This window comes from Cyprinus carpio, chromosome B18, assembly GCF_018340385.1.
Source record: "Cyprinus carpio isolate SPL01 chromosome B18, ASM1834038v1, whole genome shotgun sequence".
NCBI classification, from domain to species: Eukaryota; Metazoa; Chordata; class Actinopteri; order Cypriniformes; family Cyprinidae; genus Cyprinus; species Cyprinus carpio.
The window spans coordinates 368,330-390,474 of record NC_056614.1 but is presented as its reverse complement, the minus strand read 5'-3'; the positions used below and the strand labels follow the sequence as shown (position 1 = coordinate 390,474).

The 22,145-nt window shown below is 43.9% G+C and overlaps 1 protein-coding gene across 7 annotated transcripts in view; it reads left to right on the top strand.

Moving 5' to 3' along the window:
• LOC109085648 (liprin-alpha-1-like) overlaps positions 1-22,145 on the top strand; it is a 38,780-nt gene that overhangs the window by 14,018 nt on the left and 2,617 nt on the right. For 2 of the 7 annotated variants that reach the window (XM_042743358.1, XM_042743359.1), the window contains exons 8-28: positions 2,392-2,475; positions 3,315-3,446; positions 4,985-5,047; positions 5,490-5,572; positions 5,651-5,780; positions 8,159-8,382; positions 9,701-9,917; positions 12,370-12,399; positions 13,246-13,370; positions 14,165-14,334; positions 15,109-15,205; positions 15,443-15,454; positions 16,492-16,573; positions 16,893-17,093; positions 18,267-18,329; positions 18,466-18,492; positions 18,779-18,954; positions 20,695-20,792; positions 20,868-21,043; positions 21,635-21,703; positions 21,779-21,917. In XM_042743358.1, coding sequence (XP_042599292.1) covers positions 2,392-2,475; positions 3,315-3,446; positions 4,985-5,047; positions 5,490-5,572; positions 5,651-5,780; positions 8,159-8,382; positions 9,701-9,917; positions 12,370-12,399; positions 13,246-13,370; positions 14,165-14,334; positions 15,109-15,205; positions 15,443-15,454; positions 16,492-16,573; positions 16,893-17,093; positions 18,267-18,329; positions 18,466-18,492; positions 18,779-18,954; positions 20,695-20,792; positions 20,868-21,043; positions 21,635-21,703; positions 21,779-21,917 — 2,398 coding nt within the window. The remainder of the gene's footprint in view (positions 1-2,391; positions 2,476-3,314; positions 3,447-4,984; positions 5,048-5,489; positions 5,573-5,650; positions 5,781-8,158; positions 8,383-9,700; positions 9,918-12,369; positions 12,400-13,245; positions 13,371-14,164; positions 14,335-15,108; positions 15,206-15,442; positions 15,455-16,491; positions 16,574-16,892; positions 17,094-18,266; positions 18,330-18,465; positions 18,493-18,778; positions 18,955-20,694; positions 20,793-20,867; positions 21,044-21,634; positions 21,704-21,778; positions 21,918-22,145) is intronic. The other 5 variants (XM_042743360.1, XM_042743364.1, XM_042743361.1 and 2 more) reach the window with 5 other exon arrangements.

Sequence of the window (22,145 nt, the reverse complement as noted above, 5' to 3'; positions counted from 1 at the left end):
CGAACATTATCAGGAAAGCTATTCCAGAGTTTGGGAGCCAAATGCGAAAAAGCTCTACCTCCTTTAGTGGACTTTGCTATCCTAGGTACTATCAAAAGTCCAGCGTTTTGTGACCTTAGGGAGCGTGATGGGTTGTAGCGTGGTAGAAGACTAGTTAGGTACGCAGGAGCTAAACCATTAAGGGCCTTATAAGTAAGTAATAATATTTTGTAACTGATAGGGAACTTAATAGGTAGCCAGTGCAGAGACTGTAGTATTGGGGTAATATGATCATATTTTCTTGACCTGGTAAGGACTCTAGCCGCTGCATTTTGGACTACCTGTAGCTTGTTTATTGAGGATGCAGGACAACCACCTAGCAGTGCATTACAATAGTCCAGTCTAGAGGTCATGAATGCATGAACTAGCTTTTCTGCATCAGGAACAGGTAACATGTTTCGTAGCTTGGCAATGTTTCTAAGATGGAAGAATGCTGACTTTTGTAACATGGGAAATATGATTTTCAAAAGACAAGTTACTGTCTAATATAATACCCAGATTTTGACAATAGAGGAAGTAACAGTACATCCGTCTAGTTGCAAATTGTAGTCTACGTGATTCTGTGTAATGTTTTCTGGTCCAATAAGTAATATCTCTGTTTTATCTGAATTTAATAGGAGAAAATTATTGGTAATCCAATCTTTTACATTTTTAACACACTCTGTTAGCTTAGATAATTTAGAAGATTCATCTGGTCTCAATGAGAGATATAGTTGAATATCATCAGCATAACAGTGGAAACTAATCCCGTATTTTCTAATGATATTACCAAGGGTCAACATGTATATTGAAAATAACAGAGGACCTAGGACAGATCCTTGTGGCACTCCATACTTTACTGGTAATAGATGAGATGACTCCCCATTTAAATAAACAAAGTTGTAGCAATCGGACAGGTAGGATCTAAACCAGGGTTCCTCAGATCTTACCCTGGAGGGCCAATGCACTGCAGTGTTTAGTTCTAACCCTGATCAAACTCACCCACCTGTGATTTTCTAATGATCCTGAAGACATTGATTAGCATGCTCAGGTGAGTTTGATTAGGGTTACAGCTAAACTCTTCAGGAAAGTGGATCTCGTGGGCCAGATTTGAGGATCCCTGATCTAAACCATCTTAAAGCCTGCCCTTGGATACCTGTATAGTTTTGTAATCTATCTATGAGTATGTCGTGATCTATGGTGTCGAACGCAGCACTAAGATAAAGTAAAACTAGCAATGAGATGCAGCCTTGGTCTGAAGCAAGAAGCAAGTCATTTGTAATTTTAACAAGTGCAGTTTCTGTGCTATGATGGGGCCTGAAAGCGGGTAGAACAAAATCCATCATAGCAGTTATTTGAGAATTGGCTTACTAGTCATATGGAGCGTAGAGTCCTGGAGATGTCCGACAGGAGTTCTGCTCCGACTCTGCTGGGGTGCAGGCCATCAGCCGCTGCGTGGTGTCGTTAACCCCGGCGTGAAGCACGACCGCTCTGGGGCTCTCGTCGGCCTTCAGGATCGCGGGTATCTGCGCAGAAACATCGAGAACACGAGCACCAGGGAGACAGTGAGTGTGCACTTTACCTTCGGCTAACATAGCACGGACATGTCGTACGATGGAGTCTCCGACGATCACAGCGTCGCGTTCCGTCTCGCGGAGGGGAGAGAAGCGGTTCCGTGTGGAGATCTCGAAGACCGGAGGGGGAGAAGTCGTCGCCCGGGGCCTGGCTCGCGTCCTCCGCTGCGGATGCACCCAGGGTCCGTGGTGTCCCGGCGCCGGCGTGAAGGACCTTCTGGGCAGATCGCGTCCTGGGTGCACCGGGCCTGTGCAGAGAAACACACGGGGTGGAGGTGGTGGGACTGTTAGCAGCGCGCTGTATACTTCCCCTGGACTGGTGAGCGTCAGCCCGGGAGGTTTCCAGCGCGGCTCTCCGCTCTCTCAGCTGGGACTGCCTCTGCTCCAGGACCCGAATCTGCTTCTCCACGGCACTCAAATCTAGCTGCACCGAATGCAGCTCGAACGTGTCGTCACCTGCACTCAAAGGTAGACAAACATCCGCCATTAAAGCAAGTTACAGTGAGTAAAGCGATTGTAATGTGTTTTTAGCGGCATCCACGCTGGCGATGCTAATAGCGGACTCGGGAAATCAAAATAAAACTAGTGATAACAAGGCCCTCTGATTGTTTTTGTTGTAGAATACGATAGAGGATATATTCACACGTTATAGAAACGAAAATGATGTTGTATAAAATAACTCGAGACACACGGCAGCAACAAACAGGAAGTGATGGCCTGTTTGACAGCATGATGAACCACTCTTTCTTTCTCTGAAGATTGTTTCTGCGGTAGTTTCTCATGCGTGTGTCTCTCGCAGGCGGAGGAGCGTCATGGGAATGTGGAGGAGCGTCTCAGACAGATGGAGGCTCAGCTGGAGGAGAAGAACCAGGAGCTGCTCAGGGTGAGTGATCTTCAGATCTGCTGAAACCAGTGCTGGGGAGCGCATTACAAGTAAAACGACTTACGTAATCAGATTACTTTAGAGTAACTATTAAAGTAACGCATTACTTTTTAATTTAGAAGGAAATATCGGAGTTACTTTTTCAAATAAGTAACTCCAGTTATTTTGTTCTCCATGTATTGAGTGACAGCTCTGGTGTTGCCATGGTGACAGAAATCAGGAGTAAGTGCAGAGCGTTGCTTTTTAAAGGGATACTCCACCCCAAAATGAAAATTTTGTCATTATTCACTTACCCCCATGTCGTTCCAAACCCGTGAAAGCTTTGTTCGTCTTCGGAACACAATTTAAGATATTTTGGATGAAAACCGGGAGGCTTGTGACTGTCCCATAGACTGCCAAATAAATAACAGTGTCAAGGTCCAGGAAAGTATGAAGACTTCCATCATCCGCGCCACAAGGATGCACTGTTTCTACGTGTATTTAGCTTTGATTTGAAAGAAAACAGTGCATCCTTGTGGTGTGGATGATACAGAAGACAATACGCAGTCTATGGGACAATCACAGGCCTCCTGGGTTTCATCCAAAATATTTTAAATTGTGTTCCGCAGACGAACAAAGCTTTCATGGGTTTGGAACGACATGGGGGTAAGTGATTAATGACAAAATTTTAATTTTGGGACATTTTCAACAGAACACAGAGTAACGCAGTATTGTAATGCATTACTTTTAAAAGTAACTTTCCCCAACACTGGCCTCACACACGTCAGACTCACTCACAGCGTGTGGATGTACTGAAGTATTAACACAGCAGCTGCTTTACCTTTCTATGATGTTCTTAGGCCCGTCAGCGAGAGAAGATGAACGAAGAGCACAACAAGCGTCTGTCGGAGACGGTGGACAAACTGCTGTCCGAGTCCAACGAGAGGCTGCAGCTGCACCTGAAGGAGCGCATGTCTGCGCTGGAGGACAAGGTACGACTCACGCATGACCCGCACACAAACAGCTTCCTCAAAGATCCTGTCTGGCAGAGGAGTGGGACGCGGGACTCTTATTTTGACATCACTGAGCACACAGAGCTCCCGTTCTCCGTCTTCATTAGTTTAACAGAGTCACTTACTGTGATTACTTTCTTTTTATTCATATTTTTCGCAATCTCTTTGTTTTGGGAAAATGCCATATGATTACAGATTTAAGTATAAATGTTTTATTTTACACATTAAGTTCAAATTATATTTTCATAGAATTCATTTATAAATGATGTATTATTAATTGTCAGTATAGGAATAAAAATCCTTTATTCATAATCAGCAGGAGTCAGGTTTCCTTTATCACATGAGGTGAGACAGACAAGACGATGGCAGGAGATTTAGTGTAGAAACAAAATGCAGAAGCGCCTGTTTGGCAGTATTTTGGCTTTTGAAAACCCTGTTAAAATTGAATCAAGGTGTATGCCGTGCCTCCAAGCTTTCTTATTCGTTCCGCTAATAGTGTTGTCAAAAGTACTGTATTCGGTTACAGTCGTTACTGAAGCTTTAAAAATGTCCATTTCCCACTAGATTTGAGCGCTGTTGAGCTGATTCTTGGTCACAGTGTTCACGCGCTCAGCAGATGCACCTGTGATTGGCTTCAGTCATCATCTCTTCACCGAGATCAGCGGGTCTCTAATATATCTGCACATAGATGTTCTGCTGATATAAACCCCCACCCCACAGTGATGCCAGTATTACTGCTGTTGTCACACGTGAAAGTTTCCTCAGTCACAATCTTACTCTCCACCGTCTACATCAGGTGTCAGAGGCCGCAGCCCTGATTAAACACACCCGATCCAGCCGATCAGGTCCTTCAGGCTTAACTGACAACTACATGGTTTGTGTGTCGGAGCATGTTAGAACTAATTCTGCGTTCACACCATGTTTACCGTAATTCAGAGATGAAGACATGACGTTCAGCTCGGAGCTGTGCACGTCAACAACATGAACCCGCGTGAAACCATGTTTCTGGCAGCTGTGGAACACAACAAAGGAACAGTTGCTTTGCAGATGCCTTATTATTACACTTCAGAATTATTTGAGTTATACATGGATAGCCTAGATATCTAACTCTGTGCTGCATGTCTTTAGTTTATGTTCACATTACTTTTTTGATAAAGGCGTCTACATTAGCAAAAGTCAGTTGCACAGATTTTAACTGCATTAATTACATTTTACTTTTCTCTGGTCCTGCGTGTTGCGCAGCGGTCGTGTGGTGCAAGCCGTAGCTCTCAGAAAACTCACACTTCACTAGTTGTAATTACGAGCTCTATGAGGACGTAATTACAATAATTACAATACGCACCTTAAACTCTGAAGGGCTGCAGCTGTTTGACAAACATCATCTATATATGAAATATCATGTGTATCAGCTTTATATCTGCCACCCTGCTCTCTGTGATCTCAGCATCGGCCATCTCTGTCTGACTGACGCTCATCTCTCGTGTGTGTGTGTGTGTGTGTGTGTGTGTGTGACGTAGAACGCTCTGATCCGGGATCTGGAGCACACCAAGAAGCTGATAGAAGAGGCTCATCATGAGAAGGTCAGTGTGTGCTGTGGTCATCAGCCTAGTGTTTGGAATAAATCCTTCTGTGAGAAGATGTGGCTTCTTACACAGAACAAAGTATTCTAAGCAGTGATAAAGGCATTGCATTGTTAAATACATTATTACAAGGAACATTATAATAAGAAGTCAGATAAACCATAGTAGTTCTGTGTTTATTAGTCACGCTGAATCAATGAAAGCAGTTCAGTCTTCTGTTTCCTGGAACGGTGTGCATTACTTTTTTTCTGCGGGGCGTATTTAGAGTTTCTCTGGCCTTCGGATGGAGATTTACTGCTGGTCACAGAACCGCTCTTCACTGACCAGATGCGCAGCTATCGCAGCTTCTGCCTAATTGTGACTGCGCTTTAATTTGATTAATCGTGCAGCCCTGTGCTCTGCTGTGATTTGTTTGCTCACGAGTGTGGATCTGTGACCGCAGGAGCAGCTGCTCATCCAGATCGAGAGCATGAGGACCGAACACGAGCGCGGCCGCAGCAGGAGCAACTCTCTGCTGCATCATGGGTAACTGCAGGACTCTCGTGAGAATCGGCCGCTGTGCTGCGCTCGGAGCTTGTGCTGATGTGGGCTTTATTCCCGCAGGTGCGGCACGCCGGACTTCAGGTTCCCGGTGTCTGTGTCGTCAGCGATGGACAGTCACTGCAGCGGAGCGCTGGTGCTCAGACGACCGCAGAAGGGCCGAGTGTCTGCGCTGAGAGACCAGCCCTCGAAGGTGAGCGTGAGATACACCGTCACACAGCGTCAGCACCTACAGGATAAGCTCTGTCGGGACTCAGCCGTTCACATGAGGATTTATTCACAGTGGAGAAGAGAGTTCTCCTCATCTGTTCAATCACATATAATCATTATGGGCTTGGACAACTAATAAATATACAGTCAAACCTAAATTTATTCAGACACCTTCAACACTTCTCACATTATCACAGTTTACTCGCTATAGTTTAGAAAATGGTAATAAAATATGACTAGAACTCAGAGTTAAACTGTGTCAGATCAGATTCATCTTGATAATGTCAGATAACGCTGATAGAACGGTATGTAATGAATTAGACTGTCAGCTGTTAAATTCAGGCACACAATTAGATAATACCAATTTAGCTCAAACAGTTACCAAGCACTGCTTCATTTGTTCAGTCTGTGGAGTACAGAGATCACATTAGCAATTAAAGAAAAACATGCTCAGGTCACAGTGTCTGAATCATTTTTGATCCCAAATTTATAAATTGTACTTATAAACAATGTTTAGAATTTTGGTGTACAATGTCACAGTTTATTTTGCTATCCTCGCTTACATAAATGAACTACAGTGTCCTGCACCCGCTAGTAAAACAATCTCAAAAACTATATCTGCTGACTGAATATTTTTTTTGGTTTGACTGGATTATCAGTGATATTTTATGTATATGTATGTGTGTATATATATATATATATATGTATTTGTTTATTTATTTTTTGTATATGTAATATAAATTGGTTTAAGTAATATTTTAGTTATGGTTTTAATTTTAGTTTCAGTTTTAGTTAACTGTAATAAATGTGAGTTCATATTTGATTTAATAAAATAATAATAATAGCTTATTTATATATTGTTTAATAATAGGAATATCGATGCTTTATGTCTTGCTTTTTATCTCTCAGAATAATGGATATCATTTTAAAAATGTGGAAGTTAGCAGATATACGTTATTTTTTCTCAAGCTAAACCATTCAGTCATCTGCTGCAGTGTTACTGACGTGTGTGTGTGTCTGTGTCTGTGTTTCTCTGTGTGTGTCTGTGTCTGTGTTTCTCTGTGTGTGTCTGTGTCTGTGTTTCTCTGTGTGTGTCTGTGTCTGTGTTTCTCTGTCTGTGTGTGTGCCTGTGTGTGTGTGTGTGTGTGTGTCTGTGTCTGTGTCTGTGTTTCTGTGTGTGTGTGTGTGTGTGTGTGTCTGTTTCTCTGTCTGTGTCTGTGTTTCTCTGTCTGTGTCTGTGTTTCTCTGTGTGTGTGTGTGTGTGTGTGTATCTGTGTTTCTCTGTCTGTGTCTGTGTTTCTGTGTGTGTGTGTGTGTGTGTGTGTGTGTGTGTGTGTCTGTGTCTGTGTTTCTCTGTGTGTGTGTGTGTTTCTCTGTGTGTGTGTGTGTGTGTCTGTGTCTGTGTTTCTCTGTCTGTGTGTGTGTATGTGTGTGTGTGTCTGTGTCTGTGTTTCTGTGTGTGTGTGTGTGTGTGTGTGTCTGTGTCTGTGTCTGTGTCTGTGTTTTCTCTCTGTGTGTGTGTGTGTCTGTTTCTCTGTCTGTGTCTGTGTTTCTCTGTGTGTGTGTGTGTGTGTGTGTGCGTGTGTGTGTGCATATTTGTCTCTGTGTGTGTGTGTGTCTCTGTGTGTGTGTGTGTGTGTGTGTGTGTGTGTGTGTGTGTATGCATGCATGCGCATGCGTGTTTCTGTGTGTGTGTGTGTGTGTGTCTGTTTCTCTGTCTGTGTCTGTGTTTCTCTGTCTGTGTCTGTGTTTCTCTGTGTGTGTGTGTGTTTCTCTGTGTGTGTGTGTGTCTGTGTCTGTGTTTCTGTGTGTGTGTGTGTGTTTCTCTGTGTGTGTGTGTGTGTGTGTCTGTGTCTGTGTTTCTGTGTGTGTGTGTGTCTGTGTTTCTCTGTCTGTGTCTGTGTTTCTCTGTGTGTGTGTCTGTGTGTGTGTGTGTGTGTGTGTGTGTGTGTGTGTGTCTGTGTGTGTGTGTGTGTCTGTGTCTGTGTTTTCTCTGTCTGTGTCTTTTTTTCTTTTTGTGTGTGTCTGTGTTTCTCTGTGTGTGTGTGTGTTTCTCTGTGTGTGTGTGTGTCTGTGTTTCTGTGTGCGTGTGTGTCTGTGTCTGTGTCTGTGTTTCTGTGTGTGTGTGTGTCTGTGTTTCTCTGTGTGTGTGTCTGTGTTTCTCTGTCTGTGTCTGTGTTTCTCTGTCTGTGTCTGTGTTTCTCTGTGTGTGTGTCTGTGTGTGTGTGTGTGTGTGTGTGTGTGTGTGGGTGTGTGTGTGTGTGTGTGTGTGTGTGTGTCTGTGTCTGTGTTTTCTCTGTCTGTGTCTGTGTTGCTGGACGAGCAGGAGTGGGACCGTCCTGTGTGTGTGTGTGTGGTCAGGTGCAGACGCTGGACGAGCAGGAGTGGGACCGTCTGCAGCAGGCTAGTGTTCTGGCTAGCGTGGCTCATGCGTTCGAGAGTGACATGGACGTGTCAGACGTGGAGGATGACAGAGAGACGGTCTTCAGCTCCATGGACCTCCTGTCTCCTGCTGGACAGGCAGACGCTCAGACGCTCGCCCTGATGCTGCAGGAGCAGCTGGACGCCATTAACAACGAGATACGGTAACACACTTCCCACGATCCCCCACTCCTCTCGCTGACGGCTGGGTTTAGATGACTGCCACAGTATGAGCTTTCACCACACTGATACAGCATTGTGCAGCATAGTATGATGTGGAATGTCTCACAGTTTGTTGAACTTTGGATGAATTAATCAAAAGTACGTCATTACACTTAAATCAAATTGTGATATGGACCAGTATCTGTAAATCTTAAAAGGGATACTCCGCCCCAAAATGAAAACTGTAATTTCAAACCCGTAAAAGCTTTCGTCTTCGGAGCACAATTTAAGATATTTTGGATGACACAGAAGAGCGTAAGCCGCCTGCGTACAGCTCAGAATTGCCAAAATGGTGCTACGCTGATTTAGAGAGACACAGAGGAGACGAATTGTTGAATAAAGTCGTTATTTTTGTTTTCTTCGTGTACAAAAAGTATTCCTGTCGCTTCATAACGTAACGGTTGAATCACTGATGGCAGATGGAGTATTCTGACGATGCTTTTCATTCTTTCCTGGACCTTGACACTGTTATTTATTTGGCAGTCTATGGGACAGTCACAGGCCTCCCGGCTTTCATCCAAAATATCTTAAATTGTGTTCCGAAGACGAAGGCTGGTACACTGTAGAGCCCTGCATTTCAGCCCGGCACCGACTATTTTACATCCCTTGGGCTGGGCTTCGGCTTATTTACGGATTATGATAATAATGAAAGAGTTTGTTTTCGATGTGTTAAGTAGTAATTTAAAGCTTTCTATAAATATATTTATCATGTTTGTGAGGCATGTATTCGCTAAGCGCTCCTGTTAAAGACCGAAACGACAGAAAGAGCATCATGTTTGTTTATTTTATAAAAGCACAACATTTTGTTGTTATTCTGAGTGCACACAAACAGAGCCTTTACAGTTCTGAATGATGTATTACTCTTACCTTTGTGAGCAAAAATGACAGCGTATTTTAAGTTGTTTCCACTTCCACGCTGGCGCCTACAGAGCGTGCTTCAGCTTCCACTCTCCACACAAACTGTTGGATATAGCACACATTTATCTGGGTTTATATTATTTATATTTAGCGGCCAACATATCGGTTATTGGTTTTCAAATATAAAGAATTATCAGTTGTGTGTATTGGCCAAAATTTTCTTATCGGTGCATCCCTAAAAATAAGTGCATGTAATCCCCCTAGTGACCGGCTGCTTGAAACAGTGCTGCTTCCTGAAATGCTGAGTTTCTGCATCACCTGTGTTCTGATGTCCATGTGTCTTGGTGAGGTGTTGATGACGTGTGTGTGTGTGTGTGTGTGTGTGTGTGTGTGCGGCTGCAGGATGATCCAGGAGGAGAAGGAGAGCACCGTGCTGAGAGCCGAGGAGATCGAGATCCGTGTGGGCAGCGGAGATGATCTGGACAGCCGCTTCCGCTCCATGACGTCCTTCCAGCCCTCCTTCCACAGCTCCTCTCCGCCCGGATCCGGTCACTCCACGCCCCGCCGGCCCTCACACAGCCCCAGCAGAGAGATGGACCGCATGGGGGTCATGACCCTGGTGAGCCTGCTGTTCACACGCGTGTGTGTGTGTGTGTGTGTGTGTGTGTGTGTGTGTGTGTGTGTGTGTAGTAATGAGTGTGTGTGTGTGTACATGAAGCGTGTAGTAGTGTGTGTGTGTGGAGTGTTGTGTAGTAATGTGTGTGTGTGTGTGTGTGTACATGAAGCGTGTAGTAGTGTGTGTGTGTGTGGAGTGTTGTGTAGTAATGTGTGTGTGTGTGTGTGTGTGTGTGTGTGTGTGTGTGGAGTGTTGTGTAGTAATGAGTGTGTGTGTGTGTGTGTGTACATGAAGCGTGTAGTAGTGTGTGTGTGTGGAGCGTTGTGTAGTAATGTGTGTGTGTGTGTGTGTATGTCTCTGTGTGTGTGGAGTGTTGTGTAGTAATGTGTGTGTGTGTGTGTGTGTGTGTGTGTGTGTGTGTGTGTGTGTGTGTGTGGAGTGTTGTGTAGTAATGAGTATTTTTTTTTGGAGTGTTGTGTAGTAATGAGTGTGTGTGTGTGTGTCCAGCATTACCGCTCTGAGCCGTGTGTCCTGCAGGGTGTAGTGTACAGCAGTCCTCTGCTGACCTGTGCTCCCGTGTTTGTGCAGGTATCGTCCACAACTGACCGAATGATCGTGTGCTTTTCAAACTTATATACAGTGGGTACGGAAAGTATTCAGACCCCCTTAAATCTTTCACTCTTTGTAATATTGCAGCCATTTGCTAAAATCATTTAAGTTAATTTTTTTTCCTCATTAATGTAATATGTGATATTTCAGTTTTTCTTTTTAAATAAATCTGCAAAAATGTCAACAATTATGTGATTTTCTGTCAATATGGGGTGCTGTGTGTACATTAATGAGGGGAAAAAAATGATTTTAGCAAATGGCTGCAATATAACAAAGAGTGAAAAATTTAAGGGGGTCTGAATAATTTCCGTACCCACTGTAAAACCCTTGACCTTGCTGTCTATAGAAAGCTGTACAGGAAGTTTACTGAAGGACTTCCTGCTCCATTCCCTCGATGGGCCTGTGAGGAAATGAGCAATTATACCTTCAGAAGATCAAACCAAACGCCTGTTTACTCTGGACTCCAGCTTTATTCAGACGGACGTCGTTACTAGCTGTGATTCAGTAGATTGGTTTTCATTTATCAGTTAATATTTAGTTTTAAATAATGCTAATACGTCTTGATGATTTGTCATTCAGCACTAATACAAATAACAGGTAACAGACCAAATAAAGACAGAAGAAAGACTCATGGATGCACACAGTGTTTTACATCAGTGTCACGCCATGCACAGAAATCCACAAGATGATCAGATGTGAGACTATACTTGCTTTATAAACAACACATCCACATCCAGGAATAGACGGCACCCATCTGTAGACTGCGTTGTTCACATGCTCAGCAGATTTGGCTGAGATTGGTTGCAATGGTTCAAAAAAAACACAGAGCACTTCCACAAATTAAAACCTTTATTGCACTTTTTAAAAACATTTATTCCCTTTCCCCCCATAATATAATGGCTTCATTCTGTAGATTTAAATGTGTAGATTTATCTATTAATTTAAATGTATATTTAGATATTTAACTCATATCAATGCAGTCGTATGGTAGAATTTAATTCCTCTAAATTAATAAATTTAAATTAATAAAAAATTTGATCAGTGAAATGAAAGTGTTAAGCTCAGTTAACACCAAAAGCGATAACTTTAAAGATAACTGAAGATAACGATATTGGTTCTGATTGGCTGTCAGTCATCGTATCGTTCATCAGCTGAAAAACATCGCTCTGAAAGTGATTCCAGCGATATCGTTTCTCTGTGCCTTTATCGTTATCGCTGTGGTGTGGATGAATAGAACTGTATAGTTACCGTGCTTGGTGTGAACAGGCCTTTAGTGGTGGAGAGATGCAGGTTTAATATATCTGATTTATTATTCAGGAGCTGATTAGGAAAAATATGTTTAGAGGCAAATTCCAGAACAGTCACCAAACATTATTTATTGTTTTAATCACCTGACAGCCCTAAAAACCAGACTCTCCATCAATAAATTCTGTGCTGAACGCTGGTAGAGAAACTCGTCTTCATCTTGAGAGACTCTGTTTCTGACATACGGCCACTGTCCCTCCGTCACGGTCTACTGAATCACTGACGTCCAGAGTGAACGCTCTGTTGTTCTGTCTCACTCTCTGTCTTCACCTGTGTGTGCGTGCGAGTGTGTGTGTGCGCGTGTGTGTGCGCATGTGTGTGTGTGTGTGTGTGTGTGTGTGTGTGTGTGTGTGTGTGTGTGTGAGAGATCCTCTTCACTGCATGACACCGGCGATGATGCTCTCGTGCTTTTCTCAGTGTGTTTGCGTGTCTCTGAATCTTTCTCCTGCTGCGCTGCTGTGCACCTGCTTCTGTGCTCATGTATGAAATGCTGCTAACCTCCTGTTTCTTCTCTCTGTCCATGTGCTTGCGCTTCGGGCAGCCTAGTGATTTGCGGAAGCATCGTAGGAAGGTAATCTAGAGAAACTGTGCAGCCGCATGTGTAACCCTCCTGTAACGTCTGAATCATGTTCACATGTTATATACACGCATCACAGCACTCATTCAGCAGAAATACCAGACAGATATAGACATCCACCCAAACGATGTACAAGTAGGGCAGTTTTCTAAATGCATGTTTCCTTCATCACGTTCAGATCCTCCTCAATCAATCAGTGAAGAGAACACAACCAAGTCCCGCCCTGTATTTGTTTCATTTTTGATAATTTTTCATTAGATATACGACACAATGCAAAACAAAAGATCTTTCGTTACTTCTGTTACATCACGTGTGAATGTGTGTTTATATATAATCTAATGTTTGGAATGTACTTGATCTCATTTGATGTTCTGTTGAGATTCACGAGTCATGTAATGAAATGCTGGGTTCAGATCAGTCAGTGAGATGTTATGAATCAGATATTTCATCCATCATTAGGGTTGCAGATGAGCAAAAACATTCTGAAACCTTTTGAACCCTATCCATCATACCACCAGCCCTGCTTATAAACGGATTATTAGAAGAATCATCCTCAGCTGTCCTCATTTTGTCCTCTGAAACTTGTTCCCAAGAGTACTTTCTTTTGTGGAACATGAAAGATATGAGGATTTTTTGCGTTCCACAGAAGAAAGTCAGTCATACAGCTTGTATGATGTATGGAATGATGACAGAACACACAACACTCACATAGACTGATGTCTAATTCATTATTAAATCAATATGTCTTTATGTATTATTTTATGAGGTACATTTTAGAAAGAAACTTTTTATCAAATTCAAACGTGTGTAATGCTGCTGCTTGTGTGTGTGTGTGTTTAGTGTGCACAAGATGATAAAGCCACTATCAGATGTGAGACGTCTCCTCCGTCCACACCGTCCTCCACGAGACTCCATAAAGGAGCGCTGCACACCGCCAGCCACGAGGACATCAGAGACATACGGGGGTCAGCACACACCCACAGCATCACAACCATGAGGATCATTCACACACGAGCAGAGACGTGACCTGTGTGTGTGTGTGTGTCTGTGTCTGTGTCTGTGTGTGTGTGTCTGTGTGTGTGTGTGTGTGTGTGTGTGTCTCTGTGTCTCTGTCTGTGTGTGTGTGTGTGTCTCTCTGTGTGTGTCTCTGTGTTTGTGTGTGTGTCTCTGTGTGTCTGTGTGTGTGTGTGTGTGTGTGTGTGTGTGTGTGTGTGTGTGTGTGTGTCTGTGTCTGTGTCTGTGTGTGTGTGTGTGTGTGTGTGTGTGTGTGTGTGACTGTGTGTGTGTGTGTGTGTGTGTGTCTCTCTGTGTGTGTGTGTGTGTGTCTCTGTGTGTGTGTCTGTGTGTGTGTGTGTGTGTGTGTGTGTGTGTGTGTGTCTCTGTGTGTGTGTCTCTGTGTGTCTGTGTGTGTGTGTGTGTCTGTCTGTGTCTGTGTGTGTGTGTGTGTGTGTGTGTGTGTGTGTGTGTGTGTGTGTGTGTGTGTGTGTGTGTGTGTGTGTGTGTGTCTCTCTGTGTCTGTGTCTGTGTCTGTGTGTGTGTGTGTCTGTGTCTGTGTCTGTGTCTGTGTCTGTGTCTGTGTCTGTGTGTGTGTGTGTGTGTGTGTGTGTGTGTGTCTGTGTGTGTCTCTGTGTGTGTGTGTCTGTGTGTCTGTGTGTGTCTCTGAGTGTGTCTGTGTGTGTGTGTGTGTGTGTCTGTGTCTGTGTGTGTGTCTGTGTGTGTGTGTCTGTGTGTGTGTGTCTTTCTGTGTGTGTGTGTCCAGCGCCGGGCTGCAGGACGGAGCGGGCAGCAATCCCAGCAGCAGCAACAGCAGTCAGGACTCGCTCAACAAAGGAGCCAAGAAGAAGAGCATCAAGTCCTCCATCGGCCGCCTGTTCACAAAGAAAGAGAAGGGTCGCCCGAGTCCGGGGGGGAAGGAGTCTCCTGGGCCAGGTGCGCCTCATCCACGCCACTAAACACGCTAATGTTCACAACAACACTTCACTGGAAAAACACGTATTATATCTCGAAGCCTAATCCGAGCCTATGGTTGCACCGTGATAATGAGTTATTCTGCTTTAATTTCATTTTAATGATAAATACTGAAGTAATGAGAATCTGATGAGATAAGATGATGGAAAGCCAAAATGAAGAAACTGTTAAAGATTTGAAAAATGATTGCTTTTTAGAAACATGATAGACAATATAGACAAACAAAGTAGCAGGTAACTCTTCACAATAAGGTCGCATTAGTTAACATTAATGCTTTAACTGTGATCAAAACATTTTTGTTGCAGTATTTATTCATCTTTAAGTTAATAACAGTAAATCTGTTCATTGTTAGTTAGCATAGGTCTATAAAAAAAAAAGATACAACTTTTAATTTTAATATCGTGCAAATAAATGTTGAGGTAAATGTTAATATTAAAAACACCGGAATAGAAATATTCATGATTCTGCTTAGCTGAAAATACTGAATTGTATTATATTGACACGTGTGCTCTGTCATCGATTACGTGCATGTAGATCAAATAAATATTCTACATTTTAGCCTATTTAAAAAAAGAAAAGAAAGAAACATGTTTAACAGCAGTGCATGATTATCCTGTAAATTAATCCGGTCTCGATTAAATGTAATGATAAAACCAGATACTAGGGTTATCAGGAGCAGATGGTGCTAGCGCAGGCCTCACGATCCTCTGATCAGTGTGTGTTTGTGTGGAGCAGCGCTGGCAGCTACAGCTGATGGAGGAAGTGCACAGGACGCCATGACCCTCGGGAAACTGGGCGGCCCTGCAGAGAAGAACCGAAAACTGCAGAAGAAGTGAGTAAAACAGGAAGTAGAAATGAGTCATCATGTTCTCCCGCCATCATCTCTGCTCCACTGTTCAGTCACAGCGCCACCTGTTTTAGTGTAGTTCTTCATGAAATGTGAACGTGAGGTGTGTTTAAAGGTGTATCGCAGCAGAAGATGATCTGTTATGATTGATGTCTGTCAGTGGCTCATCATGTTGTGTTCCCTCCTCTCTTCTCACACACTCTTTCCACGCCTCACTCACAGCCCGAACTCAGGGTAAGTGATGATGTTCATGAGAACACCTGCATGTCTCAGGCCTGCTGTGATGCGCTCGAGCTCTACTAACATCCTGACCTCACACACACACGTCTGCTCCTTTTGTGCACTTCTTGTTCATTTTAAAGTTAAGTTATTCTGTCTAACGCTCTTTGAGAGTTCAAAATTAAGAGCTCCATCCCATGTTCTTAACTAAGAAACTCTCAGTCTGTATTCCATTCACGCTGGTGTTTTAGAAAGACGTTCTGAGACGCAGAAAACACCGGATCACCAGCTGATCGTCTGAACGGAGTGTGTGCTTCACTTTAAAACACACAGCGGAAACAGACTTGATGAAGGGAATAATTAATTGTTATTTCCTAAGAAACGTGTGTTTATTCTACCAGAAGCTATCGGTTTGAGTTCATTTGGGTGTGTAGTTCTTCAGTGTCCTGCAGAAGCACTGGTCTCCGGTCCGCAGGTCTGCTGCAGAGGAGCGTGTAGTCCCAGACCAAATGCTTCTCTTTATTCTTCAGCATGATCTGATGCACGTTTATCTGCCGTCTCCTTTCATCTAATACTTCAGTAGCAGCTAAACGTAACGCTACGCAAAAAGAACAACAGACCTGAGACTGAGATGCCTTCAGAACATATACTGACACTTTCTCTGCAGTTTCCAAACATCAGAGAGGAATGAAGAAAATGATGTTTTGAGGAACGTTTGTCCCAGTGTGCAAACTTAGATTCTAGATTCACCCAAAAATAGAATAAAAAATCTAATTTACTCCTTTTATCATTAAATAACTGAAGTAGTTAAACTGATAACAAGAAGTGTTGAAGAGCATCGGTGTTGGGATGCTGTGTGGTGTGTGAACGCATGTGATGAAGAATCTGATCCCAGCTCGTTCTGCGGGTGTTTCGCACTGATTTGATGATGGAAGTGAATGCGGGATGCTATCTCTGCTGTTTCCTCGCTGCACGCACTTCTCCGCACTGTCTGTGTCATTGGTACGTGTCTGCAGCGTGAAGCGTGCTCATGATGTTCTGTGTGTTTTCAGACACGAGCTGCTGGAGGAAGCCTGTCGGCGCGGCCTGCCCTTCGCTCAGTGGGACGGTCCCACGGTGGTGGTGTGGCTCGAGGTACAGACACTGACCACATCACACCTTCATCTGGAACACATTTATTTAATTCTATAATTGTTTTTATATATATTCCCATAACAGCAACCTAGTTGTTTGGGGTTTGCTTGGTGACCTCATCAACTATAATAATAACATGCATTAAAATACATGCATAAATGCATCTATACATGTCATATCGGTGAAAAAGAGTGAAATGCAGCAAACGTGAGACATAGATCGCATCAGTAGTGAGAAGATCACAGCCAATAATTATTTATGTTTCTCCTCTGATGAGCTTTGGTGAAGTCAGCGCTGTGTTGTTGTTGTGTTCTCTCAGCTGTGGGTCGGGATGCCTGCGTGGTACGTAGCGGCGTGCCGTGCTAATGTGAAGAGCGGAGCCATCATGTCTGCTCTGTCCGACACCGAGATCCAGCGCGAGATCGGCATCAGCAACCCTCTTCACCGCCTCAAGCTGCGCCTCGCCATCCAGGAGATCATGTCTCTCACCAGCCCCTCGGCGCCACCTACCTCCAGAACGGTAGGAAACACGCTTCTGGATAAACCTGATCCGTTCAAGAAGCATCTGATGAATCAGCGATCGGTTCCTGATGCTGTCACAGGAGGTTCTGTTCTCAGATCAGTCTAGAAGAAACTGAAGCAGGCTAATGTGGTGTGTAGAGATACATGATTAATCAAAATAAAACCAGAATCATGACATGACTCGGATGGTAAGGCTGTGATGTAGTGTTTCGGAGAGACTCGGTTCACAGTAAATGATGCTCTCCATCTGCATCTGCTCTGAGTTTGAACCATCTTCACAAACGTTTATCAACAAAAGAGAAGATTCAAAGGCTTCCTGCAGTTTTCCATCAAAACAAAAGTTAAATGGTAATTAAATTGACCGCAATAAATATTAGTATTAATAATACATCCATGTAGTGTGCTTTAACCCAGTGTTGCGAGAACACAACACTGACATAGGCTCAAAATATAAAATGATCAATGCATTCAACAATACCTTAATATCTGCCTGATCTACACATTAATAATCACAGAGAAAATATATTTTAGGCATTTTGCTTCCTTGAGTGTAGATTTATCCGGTCCAGTACAAGATGAAGTGCTTCAGGGGAAGTACGCAGCTTGTGTGAGTTTATGGCCAGGTAAAGCATTGCGAGGCTGAAGAATAGGATCATTAGTTGTGTAAATGTGATCTTAGAGAAAGAAAAAAACATGAGCAGCTTTATTTTAGTCTTTTAGTGTCTGTTCTCTCTCTCTCTCTCTCTCTCTCTCTCTCTCTCTCTCTCTCTCTCTCTCTCTCTCTCTCCCTCTCCTCTCTCTCTCTCTCTCGCTCTCTCCTTCCCCTCTCTCTCTCTCTCTCTCTCTCTCTCTCATCCTCTCTCTCACTCCTCTCTCTCTCTCTCTCTCTCTCTTTCCTCTCTCCCCCCCCCTCCCTCCTCCCCCCCCCTCTCTCTCTCTCTCTCGCTCTCACTCTCTCCTCTCTCTCTCTCTCTCTCTCTCTCTCTCTCTCTCTCTCTCTCTCTCTCTCTCTCGCTCTCTCGCTCTCTCGCGCATGCCTCACTCATTAACCCCTGATGGGATGTTTGTGATCACTTCTACTAATGTTCCTGCAGCTCAGTAAGTAACAGACTCCTCTGCTCTCCTAATGTCTTCTTTCACCCCGTCTTCACTCACTCACGGATTTCTGTAGTCTTCTGGAAATGTCTGGCTCACACACGAGGAGATGGAGAGTCTGGCCGCCACGCCGCCCACGGTCAGTCTCGCTAACGCAAATGCATGTTTGTGCTTCGCTGCTCGCTGTAGTCTGCATGATGATTTACTGTATCACGTCATGTTTTCTTCAACTACTGACGCGCCTCTCGCTCCACATGCTAACCTGCTAACACCAGGAGGATCAGGAGGGCAGCTGGGCCCAGGTTTGAACCTCTGTCTCTCTCTTCTGATGTTGTCACTTCCTCAGTCTGTCAGGAGCACATTCAGCTCACGCTTCACTTCAGATGTTTGAGACTGAGCTGTGAGCTGGACGTGTCTGTTCTGATGGGTCTTCTTCATCGTGTGTCTCTGGATCACACTGAGAACACAGCTTTCTCTCGTCTAATGTGTTTATGACTCTTCTGTATGTGGTTGTGTATTGTTTGAGGTGTTCTCTCTTGTTTATAGGTGAGTAGTGTTCTGACTGAATGTGTGTGTGTTGACCCTCAGACGCTGGCCTACGGCGACATGAACCACGAGTGGATTGGTAACGACTGGCTGCCCGGCCTCGGTCTACCTCAGTACCGCAGCTACTTCATGGAATCGCTGGTGGACGCTCGTATGCTGGATCATCTGACCAAGAAAGACCTGCGCAGTCAGCTGAAGATGGTGGACAGCTTCCACAGGTCAGTCCTGAGCAGCACCGCATGTGTGTCTTGACCAAACGAAGACTCTGACCACAGTCTGGCTTCCAGAAGTGTACAATAAGAGTTACAAGCCATCAACCTGCGGCCTGTTTAATGTGAAGGTGCACTTAATGTCCATGCACAAACCTGAATACAGTATTCAGACAGGTAATGACGTGTACTACGGCACCCCTAGAGGGAAAAAATACTTGATATACGAGCTGTTATTAATATGCAGAACATTGAAGTCACTTATAAATGTGCGTCTGCTTTCTACCTTCACTTTGGAGATTGGTGTTCACACGGAGCCTACTCTACTACAGAGCATCACCTCATCTCATCCGTAATAATCACACATCAGTAATGCTGAGGAACAAAGAAAAACCCTGTAAACTTTCAAATACTCTTAGAGCACTAAAAGTGCTTTTTGATTATCACTTGTAATTGTCTTTTTCCCCCTAATTACTTTGTTTGCTTGTATGTTTTGAAGCTATATTTAGTTGGTTAAATTCTTTACAAAAAAAATTTGGTTTTATTATTAATTTGTAATTATTTTAAAAAGTAGCCTGCTTATGTAATTGAATAAAAATGCACAAAATAAATTTGATGTAATCGTGATATCGAATGGAATTGAAGGTTCGCAGCCCTACTGAACATGAAGCACAGCTCCTCCAGAACACACAGAACCTGAAACACTGCTCAGTCACTCCCAGATCAGAGCTTAGGACATTACCGCTAAATAACCGCTTCATACCGGTGCCTGCTGTGGGACAATAACAGCTGTCACTCAAACGGTGTATTATGTTGTCAGAGTAAACCGGTAATGAAAGGAGGGCGTGTCAGATGTTTGGGTGCTGAATTTATCAGAACACTCAGTTCATCAGCTTTAAGGTAGATCTGAATGAGTCTGATGTGAGAGAGAGTGTAACTGAATCCAGATCAACAGTGCAGTTAATATCATGAACATAGGAAGACTGACTCGTTACAGCCTCTGCAGTGGGAGTGAGGGGTTCCCACGGTAACGGGGACTTCTCTGATTGGTGGATCTCTCTGTGGGATTATGGGTAGTGTAGTTCTTTACTAAACAAGTTGCTATCACATTGTCTCGTGACACTACAGAGGCCGATTTCATCACTGAACTATATACACAACCGCTCAGAAGTCTTTGAACAGTAAGATCTGTAATGTGTTTTAAAGAAGTCTCTTCTGCTCACCAAGACTGCATTCATTTGATCCACAATACAACGAAAGCTGTAATGTTGTGAAATGTTTTACTAATTTAAACAACTGCTTTGAATACATTCCTGTGATCAAAGCTGAACTTTCACTGTGCTGAAAGCTCAATTTTTTATTAATTTATTTCACAAAAAGGGACATTGTACATTAATCAACATTCGTAAATGAACTCAAATTAGCCCGAAGGCTAGTTTTCATGGTTAGTCCCTTTAACAGATGTTATTAGGCCAACAAACTAGAGAAATAAAAGAAACCAAACACTAAAACAGCGAAATACAACCAAAAATGATAAACAAGTCTCTAAAATACAATTAAACAACAGGTTATAGAAAATGATGATAAAAAATAAAGAGAAAAATGAATAATGATAAAAAGTAAATATAAAAAGCAGCTTATCAAGATAGATTAACAGCATTAGTGTTCACATTGTTGATTCTGAAGAAGCCGTTTCTTAAAATGATGCTTAAATGATATACTGTTCTCTGTGGCTCTCTCGCTCTGCAGGAACAGTTTTCAGTGTGGCGTGATGTGTTTGAGACGACTGAACTACGACAGGAAGGAGCTGGAGCGGAGGCGTGACGAGTCCCAGGTGGAGGTCAAAGGTGAGCGTGCTGGTCTGTGTCTCTGTGTTGTGAGTGTGTGTGTGTGTGTGTGTGCTGACGCTGCTGCCGCTGCAGATGTGCTGGTGTGGACGAACGAGCGAGTGGTCAGCTGGGTCCAGGCCATCGGACTGAAGGAGTATGCTGGGAATCTTCTGGAGAGCGGCGTTCACGGAGCGCTCCTCTCTTTGGACGAGTCCTTCGATCACAACGCCTTGGCGCTGCTGCTGCAGATCCCTACACAGTGCACACAGGTGAGACTCTGGCGGACAAACCTGCGCTTCAGCTGATCTCAGACCAGCGAGTCCTGGGCCGTAGGATTCAGAACGTTTCATCAGAATTAGCCAATCCATGTTACATTAGTGCTGTCTTCAAAGTAGCATTGGATTGCATCAGCCTGGTCCAGATACAGACTAGCCTCCAGATGACCAAATCCACATCTTCATCGCTCTACATAGAACTACAGTCACAGTGTAGAGTACCAGCTGTTGTGTGCAGTGCAGGAAGACTGTCGACGTGTTGTGGTCAGTGTGTTAGTTTTAGGGATGCATTGCACTGTATTGGCCCATAAGTGTTTTTAAAACATACACTGTTCAAACTAGGCTGCTTATGGTGAATTGTTTGAGACGTGGCTTTTAATGATTAGACCTTTTTTGTAATCATGCTTTAAAAATTTGATTAAAAATTGGATGTAGATTTATCACCCAACATATTGGATATCAGCTTTCAAATATAAAGAATTATTGGTTATATCCAAAATGTTGATATGGGTGCATCCTCCGTAGTTGTGTTGTCAGAGCTGTGTGTGTGTGAGTGGTGTGGTCAGATGTGTGCTGTGTGTGCAGGCGAGGACGCTGCTGGAGCAGGAGTACAGCCGTCTGCTGACCGCAGGAACAGAGCGGAGACTCGAGGAGGTGAGTTCAGTCCGCTCCTTCAGTCTGCAGTCGTACGGCATCCGAGCGCTTCACAGCACAGCCGTGTCTCCGCAGGACGACGAGAAGAACTTCCGCCGCACACCGTCCTGGAGGAAGAAGTTCCGGCCCAAAGACGTGCGCTCCGCAGACACACTGCCAGCCAGCTTCAGAGTGAACACTGCAGACGCACTGACCAAGAAACCACAGCTGGACGGTGCGTTTGTGTCTCTGTGTGTGTGTGTGTGTGTGTCTCTGTGCATGTGTGTGAGTCTGAGTCTCTGTGTCTGCGTGTGTGCGTCTGTGTTTGCGTCTGTCTGTGTGTGTGTGTGTGTGTGTGCGTCTCTCTGTGTGTGTGCGCGTATGCGTGTCTCTCTCTCTCTCTCTCTCTCTCTCTCTCTCTCTCTCTCTCTCTCTCTCTCTGTGTGTGTGTGTCTGCGTGCAT